The sequence below is a fragment of the Drosophila miranda genome (genome assembly GCF_003369915.1).
Source record: "Drosophila miranda strain MSH22 chromosome Y unlocalized genomic scaffold, D.miranda_PacBio2.1 Contig_Y5_pilon, whole genome shotgun sequence".
NCBI classification, from domain to species: domain Eukaryota; kingdom Metazoa; phylum Arthropoda; class Insecta; order Diptera; family Drosophilidae; genus Drosophila; species Drosophila miranda.
This window is the reverse complement of record NW_022881647.1, coordinates 311794-333205: the sequence shown is the minus strand read 5'-3', so window position 1 is coordinate 333205 and position 21412 is coordinate 311794. Positions and strand designations below refer to the sequence as shown.

General features: G+C 43.3%; 1 protein-coding gene across 1 annotated transcript; it reads left to right on the top strand.

Moving 5' to 3' along the window:
• Positions 1-4415: 4415 nt before the first annotated feature.
• LOC117195063 lies at positions 4416-5898 on the top strand. Its single transcript, XM_033399731.1, has 2 exons — positions 4416-5556; positions 5634-5898. The coding sequence occupies exons 1-2, from the start codon at positions 4473-4475 to the stop codon at positions 5648-5650; spliced, it is 1101 nt and encodes a 366-aa protein (XP_033255622.1). The 5' UTR covers positions 4416-4472; the 3' UTR covers positions 5651-5898.
• Positions 5899-21412: the final 15514 nt, after the last annotated feature.

Here is a 21412-nt window from a genome sequence, read left to right as displayed (position 1 = left end):
CTCTGCACGAATGCAAAGATGGGCACTGACTTTGTCAGGTTTTCAATATACAGTTGAACACATAAAGGGGACCTTAAATATAGCAGATGGACTCTCAAGAATGCCTCAATGGGAAACGGCTGTACCAAACGAAGACTATAATTACATACATTTTATACAGTCCGAAAAGGTGTTCAAAATTAGCTTCAAAGAAATAGCTCGTGAAACACGACGTGACCCAATATTATCAAAAGTTTGTGAGGCAATTAACACTGGTTCGAAGACAAGATTAAAAGGCAGCGAGTTTTCTGCCTACATCTCTAAAACAAATGAACTTTCAGTGGAATATGATTGTATCTTATGGGGACACAGAGTAGTAATTCCAACCAAACTGAGACAAGCTATTTTAGCAGAATTTCATGCATCGCATTTGGGAATAGTAAAAACCAAAATGTTAGCACGTTCTTATGTGTGGTGGCCTTGCATGGATTCTGAAATTGAGAAATTAATTCGAGATTGTATTCCTTGTCAGGAACTACAATCAAGTCCAGAAAAGAGTCTGTTAATACCGTGGAAATCCACAGGAAAGGCTTGGAGTCGAGTACACATAGACTTTGCAGGACCAATTAGAGGTTTTCATTTATTGGTTATTATAGATTCTTATACAAAATGGGCAGAAGTATTCAAAACGAAGGAAATAACTTCATTGTTTACTATCAACAAGCTTAGAGAAGTATTTTGTCGATATGGTTTACCAGACGTGTTAGTTAGTGACAATGGACGACAGTTTACTTCTGATGATTTTAAAACGTTTATGAAAAACAATGGTGTTAATCACATTTTTACTGCTCCAGGACATCCAGCGACTAATGGTCAAGCAGAAAATTTTGTAAAGACTGTTAAGAAATCACTATATGCAAACATAAAGGCTAATGAAAGACAAGATTTTAATACAATTTTAAATAGATTTTTGATCGATTACCGAAATACGATTCATTGTACTACGGGCGAATCTCCTGCTAAATTATTTTTTGGTCGTACACTAAAAACAAGATTTTCGTTGTTAAAACCACCTACGGTCGAAAGCATAATAAATAAAAAACAGACTGAGTGTGTTGTAAATCACAAAGGTAGACGAAGCACAGAATTTTTAAAGGGTCAAAAAGTTATGGTTAGGGACTACAAAAATCCTAACAAAGCAAGCTGGACTCAGGCAACTGTAAAACAACAACTGGGCCCGCGTTCGTATTGTTGTATTTTGGCGAACAATAACAGAGAAATAAAACGTCACCTGGATCAAATTAGAAACCAAAGCACTAACAATCATACATCGCCTAATGCGAAAACACCTGATGTCGAAAGCAATTGTTCAGTAGATGACAATTCCAAAACCAACAATGAACAAATAGTTTCTCAACCAACACCCACCAGGAGAGAGTTGAGACCACGTGAGGCAGGGAAGGTAGTAAAGCGTATTTAACAATAAAATAATATAAAGAAAGGAATTATGAAATCAAATTATGTACAAATTAAACACTGAAACAAATACTAAACAGATTAAGAAGAAAGAAAAATACGAAATCACATAAATTTTATATACGCTAATTAGATTAAGTACACAAATCAAATTGTTATAAGAAAATAGATTTGTAAATGACATGTATATTAAACATCTAAGGAGAGGCGTGTTAGGTATTATATTAATATCTATATACGGTCACACCATCCAAGGGATATAGAATAAAAGAGAATCTTGAAGACAACGCGTGCTTAAGTCTGAGTGTCAATACACTACACTAAGGAAAAATCATTAGTTTATATCGCACTATAAAATATCGTATATGCACTTATAACTATTTACACTTAACGTATTTATTTATCTAAATATTCCCTAGTAATAATAGCTATATCTCTTGTGACGCTTTTCGTTCCTCCTTTTGTCCATTTAGCCTTGTCTTGGAGTTCTCGGTTAGTGTTTCTTTTTTCTTGTAACATGAATATAGTATCTGAATATAGTTTCTAATAAAATGATTGTTAAGATGAATATGTGCTAGACGTTACCGCATTTGGGGGAACCATGCCGCTCGTGAGCGAAATAGGATGACCAATACCGGACACTCCAGGGATCCTGATATTATTATTGGCTCTTTCAGGATCATGGTAGGGTGGGCGTGGCACGACTCCGTGCCAGCAAAACAGAGATGTCCGCCGCGGTGGTAGATCCCTACTCCTTCTCTGCACTATCTTTGCCCCACTATACTGTCCGTACCCCTAACTATCCTTTCCTTGTCCGTCCCCCTCCCATTCCCAAAAAGAGTACGCGAAATTTAATAAAATAATACCAGCAGTAGCGAAGCAACCTAACTGGAGGGTTACCCCAAAGAACCCATCCCCATTTCCGACCAGAGATCAGCCGTGGAAGCGAGCGCGTACTCCTTCTCAGTTAGCCGACCACCAGCTATATCGTGCGGAGATTCTCTTCGTTACTCGTTACACTGGAGTACAATAATTATGCAACTTATGCAATATATTCCTGCACTCAATTTATATGACATGTCACTTTAAATTTCTACATGAATTCTACATGTTAGAGTGCTGCATTCTTTTGGGCTGGCATGATTTTTACATGATTAATACTTGTTAACGTGGTGCATACTTTTGGGGTGACAGGCTTTTCGTTATAGTTTTATCATGTGCGCTATGGAAATTTTTGGTTCACTATTTTATCAAATAATTTATTAATGCATTAGCCGCTTTAGTGCACATATAATGGCAAATGACAGTTATTGACCAAAAATCGTTCGAAATGCTAATAGTTTTCGCTGGACCGTCAAAACCTCAACATGCGTGCTAAGCATAACCTGTTTAAGCTCATTTGGATGCTGTTTTTTATCAGCGAGGTATGTATCAGCTACACAACTCCACTTAATATATCAAACTGATCCTATAATTGCTTAAAATGTTTTATCCAAGATCACATCAAAATTGGAATTTACCAACTTGAAATGCAATTGTGTGGATGAACTATACTGCACTATAGATTATTGCTATCTGAAGTCGGTCAATCGAAGCTACAAATATCTGTCCGGAAAACTTCATTTGCTACAACCTCCTATTACCAACGAATACACTATTGTTTCTGTTATTAAATTATATTTTCTATTGGAATTATTAAGGTTAATGCTGCACTATACCAACGGTTAAATGGCTACAAACCATTTCTCTACAATATTACCCTCGATGCCTGTAAACTATTGAATAACTTTCGGTTGATGGGTAATACGCAGATTCATTTGTTTCTTATGTGCAACATAAGATTTTAATTAGCTACAATCAAAGACTATACAATACCATGAGCGACCAAAAAGCTGTTCTATGGCGGGTCCTAACATTAGGACCCAAAAGGCACGAGGGAGCGCGCGGGGTTTCAATTCCCTTTTCGCCTGTACTTCGTCTCTACCGCGACCAAGCTGCCCAACGGTTTCGTCTGTTCGGCAATGCCTTCACCAGCAACGAAATAATTCTGGACTCTCGAGCCTCAGCACCGTCGAAGCGGTGGTGGTCGCGGATCGCCGATGTCTTTGGAGCGGCACAGTGGGACCTTTGGCCGTCTCAGCTTGCTAAATTAGTTAGTGAATATGAGTTCAATAAATATTTGCACACTGCAAAAATGTTAAACTTTGAGTGCTTATATCTCCTAAGCTAAAACTATCTTGAAAATTCGATTGGAAAATTATCTATTAGATGCGTACATTAAATTTATCTAAAGCACTCATACAATTTTTTGACTATTTCGGCTGAGTCCCCACTGTGCCGCGTCAAAGATATCAGCGACCACGCTGCCCTACTGTTTCGGCACGCAGCACTTACATGCTTTCACACCGACTCGACGCTGACCGAGGCATTGACGAAGCCGAGTAGCATTTCGGAGGCGAAGGTAGCGTAAAAGAGAATTGAAGTACTAGCCCCGCGAAAAGAGTGCGTGCGAGAGAGACAGAAAATCAGTCCGATCGTGACGTCGGGCGCTGCGTAGCCACTGCAAATTGATTTCTTTCTTTTGGCTACAAAAATGATCCGATCTGATCCAGATTCAGCAATCTGATAGATATCGTCATTATCTATGATTCTGCGTTTTTGGTTTTATCGTATCTTTAAAAATGTGGATGCCACAGATTTTCGTCCTTTGTGGGGGCGGATGTGGGCGGGGCAAAGTTTTGAAATATTTTTGTAGCAGTGACATATCACAGATGTCTGGATCCAAAACATCGTTGCTCTAGCTCTTATAGTCTTTGAGCACTAGGCGCTGAAGGGGACGGACGGACGGACGGACGGACAGACGGACAGACAGGGCTCAATCGACTCGGCTATTGATGCTGATCAAGAATATATATACTTTATGGGGTCGGAAACGATTCCTTCTGGACGTTACACACATCCACTTTTACCACAAATCTAATATACCCCAATACTCATTTTGAGTATCGGGTATAAAAATGGGAGGAGATCTGAACGCCAGCATTGTTGCGCCGGACTACCACCCACCGCCAGTGAAGTCATCGTTACCAAGGTTGTCGCTACCCACTTTCGACGGAACATATGCAAACTATAAGAATTTCATTCACTCGTTCGAGCAAATTGTTGTGCGTGAGTCTGGATTGTCTAATATAGAAAAGTTTAATTATTTGCTGACCTGCCTCACGGGGCCGGCATTAGATACAATTCAGGCATTCCAGGTTACAAGCGAAAACTATCCGAAGGCCCTAGCAAAACTCAAAAGCCGTTTTGATAATCCTACTCTTATATTTTTAGAAGGTATTGAGGCATTGTTTGCACTACAACCTGTAGAAAGGTCAAACAGTCAGCAGCTTCACAGCCTAGTGGATAAGGCATCCGCTATATTAAGCTCGCTGGAGTCCATCGGCAAACCTGAGAACATTGTTCACGCTATGGTTATATATATTATAATGGAAAAGTGTGATCAGCAAGCTCGGAACAAGTGGAAGGAATCGCAGGACTACAAAACTCTGCCAACCTGGCTAGCATGCACACAGCTTTTGGAACGCCACTGTCAGTTTCTCCATTCGTCTGGAAACTCGGCTGCTACTTCGTCACAACGAAAGGCTGAATCCAATAAGTCAAATCGTCATTCTAATCACCAAATAAACTCGTCGTGTGCTATCACTAATCCGTCTTGTACACTTTGTTCTAGTTCTGGCCATAAGATCTCTAATTGCGCTCAGTTCAAGGCTATGAACAGCAACCAACGGTACGACAATGCAAAACGCCTCGGTCTCTGCATCAATTGTCTTGGAAATGGTCATAGAGTGGCGCAATGTTCATCGACTCATCGTTGCCGATCCTGTAATCGGAATCATCATTCATCTTTGCATCACTCTCAGCCGCAACAGCCACCCCAATCATCAGCAGGACAATCTTCAACTACTGAACCGGTACTCCAACCAGCGCAACCCTCCTGGCAAACGGCTCATCAAGCTGCTTCACACTCTCATATGGAGATCGCAGCAGATGATCAAATTTTGTTGGCAACAGCTATGGTTTTGGTAAAGGATGCCACAGGTGAATACAAACTCGGTAGAGCGTTGCTTGATTCATGTTCTCAGGTTAATTTTGTAACCGAAACCTTTGCACAAAAGCTTCGCCTTCGTCGTGAAAAACACCACATTGGAATTCGCAGTATAGGAGACTCCCTTACTAGTTTGAAGGCTCGTACGACTACCTCTATTAAGTCACGTACTTCCGGCTATCAGCTCACTCTCCAGTTTGGAATCACATCCCATATTGCCTACCAGCCAGATAGTGAGATCGACATATCGAATTGGAACCTACCAGCTAACACTCCATTGGCTGACGAATCGTTCTATAGGACTAAACGTATTGATTTGTTACTGGGGACCGAAGCCAGATTCGCATTGGTCCAAATCTTCCCACTTTGCAGAAGACTCTTTTTGGTTGGGTTGTTGCTGGGAGGTACCAGCGGCAATATAACAGACAGCCACCATTGTGCTTGGCGACTGTAGAAGAGTCGATCGACAAGAATTTTCAGTAATTATGGAAAGGGACACAACACATCAGGATGCCAGTGGGCGGATTGTCGTTCGCTTGCCATTTCAAGAAGATCCAAGTTGTCTTGGAAGTTCCTTCGATACAGCTCGAACTCGATTTTTTGCCATTGAGAGACGTCTCGCTCGTCTACCGGAAATTCGCTCGCAGTATATCTCGTTCATGCAGGAATATGAAAGTCTCGGCCATATGTCCCTCGTACTGAATCCTAACTTGGAAGAACCGCGTTATTATATACCCCACCATTTCGTTCTGAAACCAAGCAGTACCTCGACGAAGCTCAGAGTTGTCTTTGACGCCTCTTGCCGTACAACATCTCAAAGGTCACTTAACGATCTACTTTTAGTCGGCCCTACCATTCAGGATGAGTTGTACTTGCAATTGCTGCGGTTCCGCATGCATAGGTTCGGCATCACAGCCGACGTCACAAAAATGTACAGGCAGGTACTTGTGAGGAGAAGGATAGAAAATTCCAGTACATTTTGTGGCGAGCATCTCCAAATACGGATCTTCAAACCTACCAACTCAATACAGTGACATATGGGACTGCGTCTGCCCCATTTCTCGCAACTCGTAGTTTGCATTACTTGGCTGAGGATTGTAAGGATGCATGGCCATTAGGGGCTGCTGCTGTTAAACTGCATTTTATGTTTGTGTGGGGCTGATGATATAGATACACTCTTCAAACTAAAAACTGAAATCACATCAACTCTCGCTCGTGGTCAGTTTCCATTATGCAAGTGGCATTCAAATCATCCAGGCGTGATGGAAGACGAATCTACCAAGGAATTAAACATTTCAGAAAACTCAGTCAGCAGCACACTCGGCGTAACTTGGCATCAACGAAGTGATGCATTTAGTTTCACATTTAATCCAAAGGAAGTCTATCCCACTACCACAAAACGAACAATTTTGTCTACAGCGTCGTCGCTATTCGATCCAATCGGTCTGCTATCACCGTTAGTCATTGTCTCTAAGATCATTCTTCAGGAGTTGTGGCTTTTGAAACTCGACTGGGACGAGTCTGTCCCCCAGAATTTAAGCCACGCATGGAGCAAGTGTTTGGAATCGCTGAATTCGCTGTCGTCACTAGCGGTACCTCGTTTTTGTTTGCAGCCTGATACTAGGAGCATTCAAATACATGGATTTTGCGACGCATCGATTCGGGCATACGGCTGCTGTGTTTATGTGCGCACGGAGAATTCGCTTGGACAGGTCACAGTGAAATTGTTCACTTCTAAGTCTAGAGTAGCACCAGTGAAGAAACAGTCTCTTCCGAAGCTTGAACTATGCGGCGCACATCTATTTTCGCAGTTGTATAACAAAGTCAAGGCCATATTCAGTAAACACACTATCACATCTTATTTTTGGAGCGACTCACAGCTCGTATTGCATTGGCTGCAACAACACTCAGTCTCCTTATCGACCATTGTTGGAAATCGAGTGTCCGATATTCAGGATTTAACGTCTGATGGAAAATGGTGCTATGTGCCAACACATCAAAACCCTGCTGATATTCTAATCGAAGATTCACTAAACTGGCCCGCTGTAGTGGTCGCTTGTCGGGCGGATAGGAAAGCATATTTGTGTTCTTCGCCTGAAAGTATGCCCGATGGTATTTGTACAATTTATATATTTATGTATATTATATATATAAATATATTTATATATATTATATTATTTATACAAGTATATATCACACCTCACCGAGATACTTATTTATTATTAAGTTTAGTCCCCATAGTTAGTGTATAGTTAGGTTGGCTTAATTTCTTGTTGTGGTGTTACATGTTAAATGTTCTTGGTCGTGTGGGGGCTAGCGCCACCTAGGGTTGACATTAAGAATATGCTTAAAGACGAACAAAAATCTCCCCACCATGTCCATAACCATTCAAGGTGAATGGCGCAGGATCGTGCAAAGGCAGATCCGGAGAACAAAATTTTTGTTGGTCAGTAGATCCGCCCAAATCTTTCTTTTTCCTCGTGGCCGTACGAGCATTCAGTTGCGCGGTGAGAAAAAAAAATAATGAAAATAAAATTAAACCGCCGTAAATAACCGTGGTGTGAAACCAAAGTGCACTCGATCGGGAAAAAAGAACCCAAGAGAGCAGATTGGGCTCTAATCGAAAACGTGAGTACCGGCCTTCGACAGTGCTAGGAGCCTCGAAGTTAGATTTTCCGACTTTTTCTGTAGTTTCCGCTTGGAGGTGAGCAGCCCCAACACAAAAAAAAAAAACACCTGGAGAAAGAAGGAATTAGCACCTCAACCCCATCCCCCTATTTTCGCAGTGCCAGTTCCAACCGGGTAAATATGTGCATGGAGTAACTGTTAGAAAAAGTAGCCTGATCAGTATTTTCAAATTCCACATTAGAATCGGCACTTAGTTTGGGAATTATCCAAAAGCTGCAGCCCGAGCTTTAAGCCCCCGCACTACGAACCAGCTGATCCACCAAGTCGCGGGCAGTGAACTTTGGCTGCGCGAGACGAGGACAGCCGTCTGAACGGGCTTAGTGCGGCGAATTGGCGTAACCGTTTCGCATTCAAAACCGGGCCAAGAAACGGAAACCGGTGCTTGCAGTCAGCGTAGGACCGAAGCCGCTTAAATGCTCCTAACGGGCGGGAAAAAATAGTGCACCACGTGTGTACATAACCGGCGACCCCTAGTGGTATCGCCTCTCTTGTTCTTCTCGTGATTCGGCCTAGCTGTTCAAACGTTTATTTAAAGTGCAGTTGAGGCCAGTGTTTGTCTTATGTGCACGTTAGTGTCATTATGTAGGCTGATTGTACCCGAAACAAATTGTAGAGATGTGCTCACATACATATGTATACACCGCCCACTGAAAGCCACTGAGGCCAGTAAGATCCCACCGTGACTCGCATTCCCTTGAACCTCGCAGTCCGTTGATATGTCTGTTTTTGTGTAGTGGGATATACTTAGTGTTAATTGTAGACAGAAAAAAAAAACAGAAAAAAAAACCCACCAACACATGGAAAGTTTGAAAATGCATTTGATAAAAGTTTAAAAGTTTGAGCTTAAAAGCGTCCTCTCGGCCGGGTCCCATCCGCGAGCTTATGCCATGCAGCACGCGCTGTACGATTTTGTTTTTGGTTTGCAGGTAAAAGTTTAATGCACCCACACACAGCCACAGCTACGAAAGATCTTTCGCCGCGGGAACACAAACAAAAACTGAGTGAGCTTTATAATATACCAGCAACATTACATTTTATTGCCTCCCAAAATTCCGCGAGCGTGGCAAAAGCTTCGTTCTTTTTTGCTAGAGCTGTTTGTCGGTCGTTGACCTCACACTTTTAAAGTAGTCACAGCTGATTGGCCTTCTGCCTTTACAATACGCTTGGTAAAACGAATAGTATGTCCAACTACTCCCTGAAGCCGATGTGCTGGGACATGTGTGCCTATATTGCGCTATAGTATTATCTTTCTATTTAAGGAAAAATCATTAGTTTATATCGCACTATAAAATATCGTATATGCACTTATAACTATTTACACTTATCGTATTTATTTATCTAAATATTCCCTAGTAATAATAGCTATATCTCTTGTGACGCTTTTCGTTCCTCCTTTTGTCCATTTAGCCTTGTCTTGGAGTTCTCGGTTAGTGTTTCTATTTTTCTTGTAACATGAATATAGTATCTGAATATAGTTTCTAATAAAATGATTGTTAAGATGAATATGTGCTAGACGTTACCGCATTTGGGGGAACCATGCCGCTCGTGAGCGAAATAGGATGACCAATACCGGACACTCCAGGGATCCTGATATTATTATTGGCTCTTTCAGGATCATGGTAGGGTGGGCGTGGCACGACTCCGTGCCAGCAAAACAGAGATGTCCGCCGCGGTGGTAGATCCCTACTCCTTCTCTGCACTATCTTTGCCCCACTATACTGTCCGTACCCCTAACTATCCTTTCCTTGTCCGTCCCCCTCCCATTCCCAAAAAGAGTACGCGAAATTTAATAAAATAATACCAGCAGTAGCGAAGCAACCTAACTGGAGGGTTACCCCAAAGAACCCATCCCCATTTCCGACCAGAGACCAGCCGTGGAAGCGAGCGCGTACTCCTTCTCAGTTAGCCGACCACCAGCTTCATCGTGCGAAGATGCTCTTCGTTACTCGTTACAGTAATAATTATTTTATTTGGCCCAACGTGGGGCCGAAAGGCCTGAAGGTCAGGGTTGACGTAATTGTAAACGTTACAAAGCGGAGTTACATTAACTTATATGGTTGTGTGTGACCCCAGCCAAACTTGACCCCGAAGCAGAAAAATTGTTGACAAAGTCCATAACACCTGCGAGCAGTGCATAGTCATGCACTGGCTTAAGACTTTTGTTCCCTGTTTCCCACCCCCCTTCCTTAAAACCTTCCTTTTGTCCTGGAATTGGATCCTGTGATGGTGGATAATTATTAGTTTCCGATAACGTTTAGCCCGCATCGGAGTATGATCCATAACCCTTGTTCGATGGTAAGCTGCTCTGGAATCGATAATAGCTTCAACATAGCTTTATTGCCGAGCAGTATATGCCATAGCAGTGAAATCTAGATGGATTCACTGGTATGTGGAAGTTGGCTGGACACAGGGTTATTAGTGGAGTAAATCTACGACCTGCCGCTACACAGAAGCGTATTAGTGAATACATTCGCCCGTATCCCTTGGAAATTGACAGGTACCTTGGGTAGCTTTGGTTCAGTTGTCGCCGGAGTCAGCTAGAAGAATCCAAATTTTTTTTTGTTGCCGCTCAACTCGAATCGGGGTTATTAGGGTGCCTCCGTCTTTTGTTTCTCTCTCTACTTTCTAGTGATTGGTCTATTCGTGCGCCGATTTATACAGCAGGTTATCGCCGGTCGAACGTGGTACCCCTAGTGCTGGTGCGTTTCTTCGTGCTACGCTTCCGGCCCGGAACGATAATGGCTGCGGAAAAGGTATAGGTCGTAGCACGCAGAGACTATTACAAACTCCCCGTAACCGCTTCGGTAATGTTTCCTCGATGGGCGGCTGACGAACACCGTCGTGATCCTGGTATGGGCACGCGTGCATAACGTCGTCCGTCCCTATGTATAGGCGTTCGCCGCAGACAGGAAGTGGCCTAGAGCTACTACTTGGGTCACGATTGCCGAAGATACCTTTTCTTTATTTCCCCCTTTTTCGCTCTAACACGCATAGTTATTGGCAACCTTTCGGAGGGAAAGGGTTGCATGGTTTCCCCCAAAATCTCTCTATCAAAGATCGTTTTTTTTTTTGCTTTCCCCGTTATTATTGTTTTTATACCCGATACTCAAAATGAGTATTGGGGTATATTAGATTTGTGGTAAAAGTGGATGTGTGTAACGTCCAGAAGGAATCGTTTCCGACCCCATAAAGTATATATATTCTTGATCAGCATCAATAGCCGAGTCGATTGAGCCCTGTCTGTCTGTCCGTCTGTCCGTCCGTCCGTCCGTCCGTCCGTCCGTCCCCTTCAGCGCCTAGTGCTCAAAGACTATAAGAGCTAGAGCAACGATGTTTTGGATCCAGACTTCTGTGATATGTCACTGCTACAAAAATATTTCAAAACTTCGCCACGCCCACTTCTGCCCCCACAAAGGACGAAAATCTGTGGCATCTACATTTTTTAAGATACGATAAGACCAAAAACGCAGAGTCGTAGAAGATGACTCTATGTTCTAGAGTGTAAAATCTCAACCAGATCGTATAATTATTATAGCCAGAATCAAGAAAACAATTTCATTCTTTCTCGCTCTGTCTCTCTCTAACACACAGGTTTCATGGTCGGCTTTGCCAATTGCAAAATATGAGCTCAAGGATCTCAGAACCTATAAGAGCCAGAGCAACCAAATTCGGTATCCATACTCCTGTAATATCGGACCTTGACCGTTTCGTGTCCAAATTTCGCCACACCCCCTTCCGCCCCCGCAAAGGACGAAAATCTGGGGCATCCACAAATCTCAGATACTATTAAGGCTAGAGTGACCAAATTTGGTATCCGCACTTCTGTTAGATCTCACTACAAAACGTATATCTCAGAATTTTGCCACACCCCCTTCCGCCCCCACAAAAGACGAAAATCTGTTGCATCCACAATATTGCACATTCGAGAAAACTAAAAACGCAGAATCATAGATAATGACCATATCTATCAGATTGCTGAATCTGGATCAGATCGGATCATTTTTGTAGCCAAAAGGAGCAAATCAATTTGCAGTGGCTACGCAGCCCCCGACGTCACGCTCAGACTGATTTTCTGTCTCTCTCGCACGCACTCTTTGTCGTGTCGTTCAATATTAGCGGCGTCTGCCGGAGAGAGCCATACTGACTTAGTATCGGGTATAACTGTAGAGTTGCGGTGTCCGCAGCAACTCACAACGTTCCACATCGTTTTTGTTAATATTTGTCTGAACTAGATTTATAGGAACGTGCTTAAAGCTAGTTAATATATAAGATAACTTTACAATGCCGGTAGACCGAAGCCCGGATTATAGGATTCAGCCAAAAGAGAGCGAAACCGTTTGCTGTGTATGCACGCAAGAAGTCGAATACCCAGGCCAACTATTAGCTACGAGCTGTAACCATTATTTCCATCACACCTGCTTTAGTGCACGTTCAGGAAATAAGAAAGTCTGTCCAGTGTGCAGAACTGCGCTGAGCAAATCGACCCTTAATTTGGCAGAAGAACTAGAAGCAGCTCAAGCCTCAGGCAACCAACCAGGGGCAGTTTCAGTGACCAGATCCCGTTCGAAAACACTTAAATCACAGCAAAACCAATTATCCGCTGCCAATATGCATAGTGGGGTTCGAAGTGTTAGCCAACCCGAAGGGCCTAGTGTGTCCGGTCCAATGGCCGCTCCAGATCGTCCTAGAGGCCAACCGCCAAATTCTGCGGCAGCAGTGGTGTCAGCTTCAGCAGCTCGAACGGGTCTGCCAGCCACGGATGGTAGCTTGCAACAGACCATTGCGGACGCAGTGACAGCCGCACTAGCACAGCACACTCAAATGCTAGCTAACGCGATTGAAGCGGGGTTTCAAAGATTGTCGCTCCAGAATGCAGCTCCAGTTCCAACGGAAAGGGTACACCCAGCCCATAGGCAGTCCTCTCCCGTTAGGTCAAATCAATCCTTTGAGCAACTCTTTAGGTTATCCGCCAGGGAAAACGCAGCATTGCCAAACTCAGCGTCCGAGCGACCGACTAACTTGTCAGCCCCACCCGAGTCGCAGCAATCACATCAGTTGCGCGCGGATCGGATTAGCCAGATAATCGCGAACTGGAAGTTGAGATTCTCAGGGCGCTCCTCTATGTCAATAGATGATTTTTTGTATCGCGTCGAAGCTCTGACCAGCCAGACATTAGATAGCAATTTTGAATTGTTATCTCGCTACGCGAGCAACCTGTTCGAAGGAAGCGCGGGTGAATGGTACTGGAGGTATCATAAAAGCGTACCAAGAGTGCGCTGGATTGATCTCTGTATTGCTCTGAGATCGCAGTTTTCGGACGGCAGAACAGATTTAGAAATCAGAACCGCGATCACCCAGAGGAAGCAGAAAGTCAACGAACCTTTTGACAGTTTTTATGAGGCCATAGTGGCGCTTGCAGACAAGCTCGTGCAGCCGATGACCGAGCAGTCCTTGTTAGAGGTGTTGCGAGCAAATCTGCTCAATGAGATACAACATGAGATTTTATATGTGCCCATACCGAACATTGTGCAGTTGCGACAAGTGGTCCGCAAGCGTGAAAGGTTCATCGAAAATACTGCTAAGCCAATCCCGGCTACTCGACGATTTGTTCCTCGCAATCAGGTGAACGAAATGTCCATCCAGACAGAAGGTCTGGCAGAAGCCGATTCGGAAGAAGATGACGCTTTTGATATCGACGCGATGACGCTTTCTTGCTGGAATTGCAATAAACAAGGCCACCGATATCAAGAGTGCGAAGCAGAGCGTAAAGCATTCTGTTATGGATGTGGTAAGCGGGACACATATAAACCATCGTGCCGAAAATGTAGCTCGTCAAAAAACGAGTTGGCTCGTACACCGATATCGAGTGCACGCAAGTTAGTGTCGAAGGCAACGAATACGGAGTAACCGGGGCTACGTCAAGCTCACTCCCCCTACCTCCTGACATGATAACGAACACTATGATACCAGTACAGGACGACGATCAGGAAACGACCCCTGCGCCTAGCAAAACTCGAGACCGTAAGCGTAGGAAGCTGTTCCGCACGCAGAGTAAAAATGCGCGCAGAGCATTATTAGCCTCTGTTATTAGTAATATCACTGACCTACGACCCTACGCCAATGTCACTCTGTTTGGCAAGACGATAAGTGGATTAATGGACACAGGCGCCTCAATCAGCTGCCTTGGGGGTAAATTTGCAGAAGAGTTATCTCGAACAAACCCTGAGGTCAAGCCGATGAAGTCAGCCGTGCGAACCGCAGATGGGAAAAAGCAAGTTATTCTAGGTAGGATCTCCACACTCATTTGCTTTCGTGGAAATTCCAAACGAATATGCCTTTATCTTGTACCATCGTTATCGCAGGAGTTATATCTAGGAATAGACTTTTGGAGAAGCTTTAATCTACTGCCGTTCTTCTTAATGAGCAAAGCGAATAATAACAGTTTGGCGGCTATAAACTTTGACAACCCGATGCAAATACCTTTGTCGGAATTACAGCAGAAGGAACTAGTAGCGATAGTACAGATGTTCCCTTCGTTTGCCGAAAAAGGATTAGGAAAGACAAACTGGCTTACACATGACATAGAAATTTCCGAGACTCGGCCCATAAAACAACGCCACTACGCAGTGTCGCCTGCAGTCGAAAAATGTATATACGAAGAGTTGGACCGAATGTTAGGCCTTGGGGTGATTGAAGAATCAGATAGCCCGTGGTCTTCCCCGGTAATAATTGTGCGTAAGCCAGGTAAGGTTCGCCTTTGCCTTGATAGCCGGAAAGTTAACGGAGTAACAGTCAAAAATGCTTACCCTATGCCCCTCATTGATGGCATTTTAAGTAGACTTCCAAAAGCGCAGTTCATTTCAAGCATCGATCTTAAAGATGCTTACTGGCAGATTCCGCTTACTCCAAGGGCTCGGGAGAAGACGGCTTTTGCTGTGCCTGGGAGGCCGCTATATCAATTCACGGTGATGCCGTTTGGTTTATGCAATGCCCCACAGACCATGTCCAAACTGATGGATAAAGTTATCCCACCATCTTTGCGAAATGAGATTTTCATTTATCTCGACGACTTATTGGTGATTTCGGAGTCTTTCGAGAAGCACATGTCCGTGTTGAAAGCGCTGGCCGACCGACTGTCTCAAGCTGGACTGACGATAAACGTAGAGAAGAGCAAATTTTGCCTGAAGGAAGTGAAATACCTGGGCCACGTGATAGGGTATGGGATGATACAAACGGATCCCGAAAAAGTTGCTGCTATTCGGGAGTTTCCAGTGCCTCGATCGGTGAAGCAAGTGCGACGATTTTTGGGAACCACTGGATGGTACCATAAATTTATTAAAAACTATGCCGGAATTGCTGCCCCAATATCAGATACACTAAAGCAACGTCGATCGTTTGTATGGACCAACGAAGCGGAAAGGGCGTTTGAAAGTTTAAAAGACCAAATGTGCGAGGCACCAGTCCTACATAGCCCCGACTTTACCATTCCATTTGCCATTCATTGCGATGCCAGCCACACCGGAGTTGGCGGCGTGTTAATGCAAACGGATAGCGATGGTAATGACATCCCAATCGCATTCATGTCTCGCAAGCTGAATCAGTGTCAGCGAAACTATTCAGTCACGGAGAAAGAGTGTTTGGCAGCCATAATGTGTGTGAAGAAGTTTCGAGCTTATGTGGAAGGACACGAGTTCTCCATCCATACCGACCATGCATCATTGAAGTGGCTAATGTCACAATCGGACCTAAGTTCTAGATTGGCAAGATGGGCTCTCAAATTGCAGGGGTTCAACTTCAAAATTTTCCACCGCAAAGGTAGCCAAAATGTTGTCCCAGATGCTCTGTCGCGGGTGCACACCGAAGATCTATCGGCATTCAGCTGCGATGGATTGGTAGACCTGCAGTCTGATTGCTTCAAGTCGGCAGAATATTTGGAACTGATTCGAAAAATTAAAGGCAACCAGACACAGATGCCAGACATTAAGGTGATCGATAATCTCATATATCGGCGAGCAGAACACGCGGCTGCTGATCAGATCGCTGACGACCTGTGTTGGAAGCTGTGGGTTCCAACGGAGCTGGTGTCCGATGTACTAAAACAGAGTCACGAACAGTCGCTAGCAGCTCATAGCGGCATTAATAAAACGTTGGAGAGAGTTCGACGTTATTATTATTGGCCAAGTTTAGTAACCGATGTGAGAGCGTTCATAAACAGCTGTTCGGTCTGCAAGTGCACCAAGTACCCGAATCGTTCGTTACGACCCCCATTAGCTCCAGTGAAGGAAACTCAACGAGTGTTTCAGAAGTTGTTTGTGGATTTCCTGGGTCCGTATCCACGAAGCAAATCCGGAAATATCGGTATCTTCGTTGTTTTGGACCATCTTTCAAAATATCCGTTTTTAAAACCCGTAAAGAAATTTACAGCGGAGGCGATAACTCGATTCATGGAAGAGGACCTATTCCATTGCTTCGGGGTACCCGAAGTGGTTGTGTCCGACAATGGAGTACAATTTAAGTCCCATCACTTCAATTCGCTGTTGAAAAAGTACAATGTGCAGCATTTTTATACGGCTGTGTACGCACCTCAAGCCAACGCATCGGAACGAGTTAACAGATCCGTTATTGCCGCCATTAAAGCTTACATCAAGCCAGATCAAACTAATTGGGATGAGCAGCTTAGTTCTATTAGTTGTGCCTTACGATCTAGTCTGCATTCAGCCCTAAACGACAGCCCCTATCGGGTTGCATTTGGACAGCACATGATCACCAATGGAGACACCTATCAGCTCTTACGAAATTTGCAGGTTTTAGAAGATCGTACCGTGAGTTTTGGTCGGGAAGATTCGTTTGATGTGATTCGAAAAACAGCCCAACGAACAATACAAAAGCAACACCAACGAAACGAACAGCAGTACAACCTTCGAAGTCGTGAAGTGGCGTTCAAAGTTGGCCAGGAGGTCTACAGACGCAACTTTCAGCAGAGCAATTTCGTTAAAGGTTTCAGCGCAAAACTAGCTCCTACTTTTGTAAAAGCTAGAATAAAACGTAGGCTTGGTCACAGTTATTACGAGTTGGAAGATCCCCAAGGTAGACTTATCGGAAAATACCACGCTAAAGACATAAAGCAGGGACCATCCTAATACAGGTTAACGGTTTTCCTCCAAGCGTCTATCCCCCTTTGATGTGATTAACACCAAAGTGTGATCTTGGCCGGGGGGATTTGTAGTGGTAACTTGTCGGGCGGATAGGAAAGCATATTTGTGTTCTTCGCCTGAAAGTATGCCCGATGGTATTTGTACAATTTATATATTTATGTATATTATATATATAAATATATTTATATATATTATATTATTTATACAAGTATATATCACACCTCACCGAGATACTTATTAATTATTAAGTTTAGTCCCCATAGTTAGTGTATAGTTAGGTTGGCTTAATTTCTTGTTGTGGTGTTACATGTTAAATGTTCCTGGTCGTGTGGGGGCTAGCGCCATCTAGGGTTGACATTAAGAATATGCTTAAAAACGAACAAAAATCTCCCCACCATGTCCATAACCATTCAAGGTGAATGGCGAAGGATCGTGCAAAGGCAGATCCGGAGAACAAAATTTTTGTTGGTCAGTAGATCCGCCCAAATCTTTCTTTCTCCTCGTGGCCGTACAAGCATTCAGTTGCGCGGTGAGAAAAAAAAATAATAAAAATAAAATTAAGCCGCCGTAAATAACAGTGGTGTGAAACCAAAGTGCACTCGATCGGGAAAAAAAGAACCCAAGAAAGCAGATTGGGCTCTAATCGAAAACGTGAGTACCGGCCTTCGACAGTGCTAGGAGCCTCGAAGTTAGATTTTCCGACTTTTTCTGTAGTTTCCGCTTGGAGGTGAGCAGCCCCAACACAAAAAAAAAAACACCTGGAGAAAGAAGGAATTAGCACCTCAACCCCATCCCCCTATTTTCGCAGTGCCAGTTCCAACCGGGTAAATATGTGCATGGAGTAACTGTTAGAAAAAGTAGCCTGATCAGTATTTTCAAATTCCACATTAGAATCGGCACTTAGTTTGGGAATTATCCAAAAGCTGCAGCCCGAGCTTTAAGCCCCCGCACTACGAACCAGCTGATCCACCAAGTCGCGGGCAGTGAACTTTGGCTGCGCGAGACGAGGACAGCCGTCTGAACGGGCTTAGTGCGGCGAATTGGCGTAATCGTTTCGCATTCAAAACCGGGCCAAGAAACGGAAACCGGTGCTTGCAGTCAGCGTAGGACCGAAGTCGCTTAAATGTTCCTACCGGGCGGGAAAAAAATAGTGCACCACGTGTGTATATAACCTCCCGGCGACCCCTAGTGGTATCGCCTCTCTTGTTCTTCCAAACGTTCCACTTTTGCCACTCTTCCAATATGAATTCTTTGAGCTGATTGCGGTTTTTGGGCTGTCTTTTTCCCACTTTCTTCTTCAAATAGGCCCACAAATTTTCAATGGGGTTAAGATCGGGACTCTGGGGTGGTGTATCAATAACTTTTCCACAGTTGTAAAGCAGCCAAGCTCTCACATTGGACTCTTTATGTTTGGGATCATTGTCTTGATAAAACTTAAATTTGGCCCTATTGTCCGTAATGAGACCAAATTTCTCCGCACTGCTTTTTAAATTTGTTTTTAAAATTTTGAGGTACTGTTTGGCATCCATTGTGTTCTCAATAAATTCAATATTTCCCACTCCTCGGCTAGAGATGCACCCCCAAATCATAACCGAAAGTTTTCCAAACTTTACAGTCGGAATGATGTTTCGGTTATCTAAAGCTGTTAACGGCTTGCGCCATACTCTGGGTGGACCATCATTGTAATATAGCATCATTTTTGTTTCGTCGCAAAATATGACGTCATCCCAATACTCTGCCGGCTTACTGATCATGTTAACAGCGAAAGTGAAGCGCTTTTCCACATTGACCGACGAAAGCAGCGGTTTTTTTCGTGCCACTCTGGAAGAGTATTTATGGCGTAGAATAACCTGGCGTACTGTTTCGTGTGAAACAACCAAGTCAAGTTCTTCGTCAAGTTCCTTGGCCAGAGTCCTGACCGATATTTGCGGATTCTGATTAATTTTCCTCATGATTATGCGGTCTGCCAGTTTGTCTATCTTCCTTTTACGGCCACCTCCAGATTTGGTTTCCAGTCTCCCTTCGTTCTTCGCGCGACTTAGGACATTGTAAATTGTTTTCCTTGATACTGAAAACATGTCTACCATGTCTGCAACAGATTTGCCCAACTGGTGATTATAGTAAATCAACTGGACAACGTCAAAGCTTAGTCTTTTGCCAGGCATTTTAAAAATTTCAGAAAGTTAGTCTGTAGATGTGCACCGGTCAAATTTCGCAACCAAATCAAAGTCAATGCTAAAATAGAACATCACTGAGCAACGCCAAAAGCATAGATTACGGTAAAGTCCCGTTTTTTCTAAGAACGAGATCAAAACAGAGCTCGAAAACGAAATGTGTAAAGAGTTTCTTGACAGTGTCAAAAATGAGTAATCATTGTTTTTGTTGTTTTGTAAGTTACCTATTTATAGTTTTGTTATTTTTTTTTCACTAACTACTTTATAATTAATCCCTGAATGGTTATGAATTAAAAAAATTTGATTTATCCAAAGTCAAAAAATTTAATTTATTTTCAGTGTGTAAAGAGTTTCTTGACATACTGTATGTATGCACCGCCCACTGAAAGCCACTGAGGCCAGTAAGATCCCACCGTTACTCGCATTCCCTTGAACCTCGCAGTCCGTTGATATGTCTGTTTTTGTGTAGTTGGATATACTTAGTGTTAATTGTAGACAGAAAAAAAAACCAGAAAAAAAACCCACCAACACATGGAAAGTTTGAAAATGCATTTGATAAAAACTTAAAAGTTTGAGCTTAAAAGCTTCCGCTCGGCCGGGTCCCATCCGCGAGCTTATGCCATGCAGCACGCGCTGTACGATTTTGTTTTTGGTTTGCAGGTAAAAGTTTAATGCACCCACACACAGCCACACGCCCAGCTACGAAAGATCTTTCGCCGCAGGAACACAAACAAAAACTGAGTGAGCTTTATAATATACCAACAACATTACATTTTATTGCCTCCCAAAATTCCGCGAGCGTGGCAAAAGCTTCGTTCTTTTTTTGCTTGAGCTGTTTGTCGGTCGTTGACCTCACACTTTTAAAGTAGTCACAGCTGATTGGCCTTCTGCCTTTACAATACGCTTGGTAAAACGAATAGTATGTCCAACTACTCCCTGAAGCCGATGTGCTGGGACATGTGTACCTATATTGCGCTATAGTATTATCTTTCTATCTAAGGAAAAATCATAAGTTTATATCGCACTATAAAATATCGTATATGCACTTATAACTATTTACACTTAACGTATTTATTTATCTAAATATTCCCTAGTAATAATAGCTATATCTCTTGTGACGCTTTTCGTTCCTCCTTTTGTCCATTTAGCCTTGTCTTGGAGTTCTCGGTTAGTGTTTCTTTTTTCTTGTATCATGACTATAGTATCTGAATATAGTTTCAAATGAAATGCTTGTTAAGATGAATATGTGCTAGACGTTACCGCAGCTGGGGGAACCATGCCGCTGGTGAGCGAAATAGGATGACCAATACCGGACACTCCAGGGATCCTGATATTATTATTGGCTCTTTCAGGATCATGGTAGGGTGGGCGTGGCACGACTCCGTGCCAGCAAAACAGAGATGTCCGCCGCGGTGGTAGATCCCTACTCCTTCTCTGCACTATCTTTGCCCCACTATACTTTCCGTACCCCTAACGATCCTTTCCTTGTCTGTCCCCCTCCCATTCCCAAAAAGAGTACGCGAATTTTAATAAAATAATACCAGCAGGAGCGAAGCAACCTAACTGGAGGCTTACCCCAAAGAACCCATCCCCATTTCCGACCAGAGATCAGCCGTGGAAGCGAGCGCGGACTCCTTCTCAGTTAGCCGACCACCAGCTATATCGTGCGGAGATTCTCTTCGTTACTCGTTACACTGGAGTACAATAATTATGCAACTTATGCAATATATTCCTGCACTCAATTTACATGACATGTCACTTTAAATTTCTACATGAATTCTACATTTTAGAGTGCTGCATTCTTTTGGGCTGGCATGATTTTTACATGATTA

Excerpts from the sequence above, each read along its gene's own strand:
- LOC117195063 (XM_033399731.1), top strand. The coding sequence starts at position 4,473 with ATGGGAGGAGATCTGAACGCCAGCATTGTTGCGCCGGACTACCACCCA.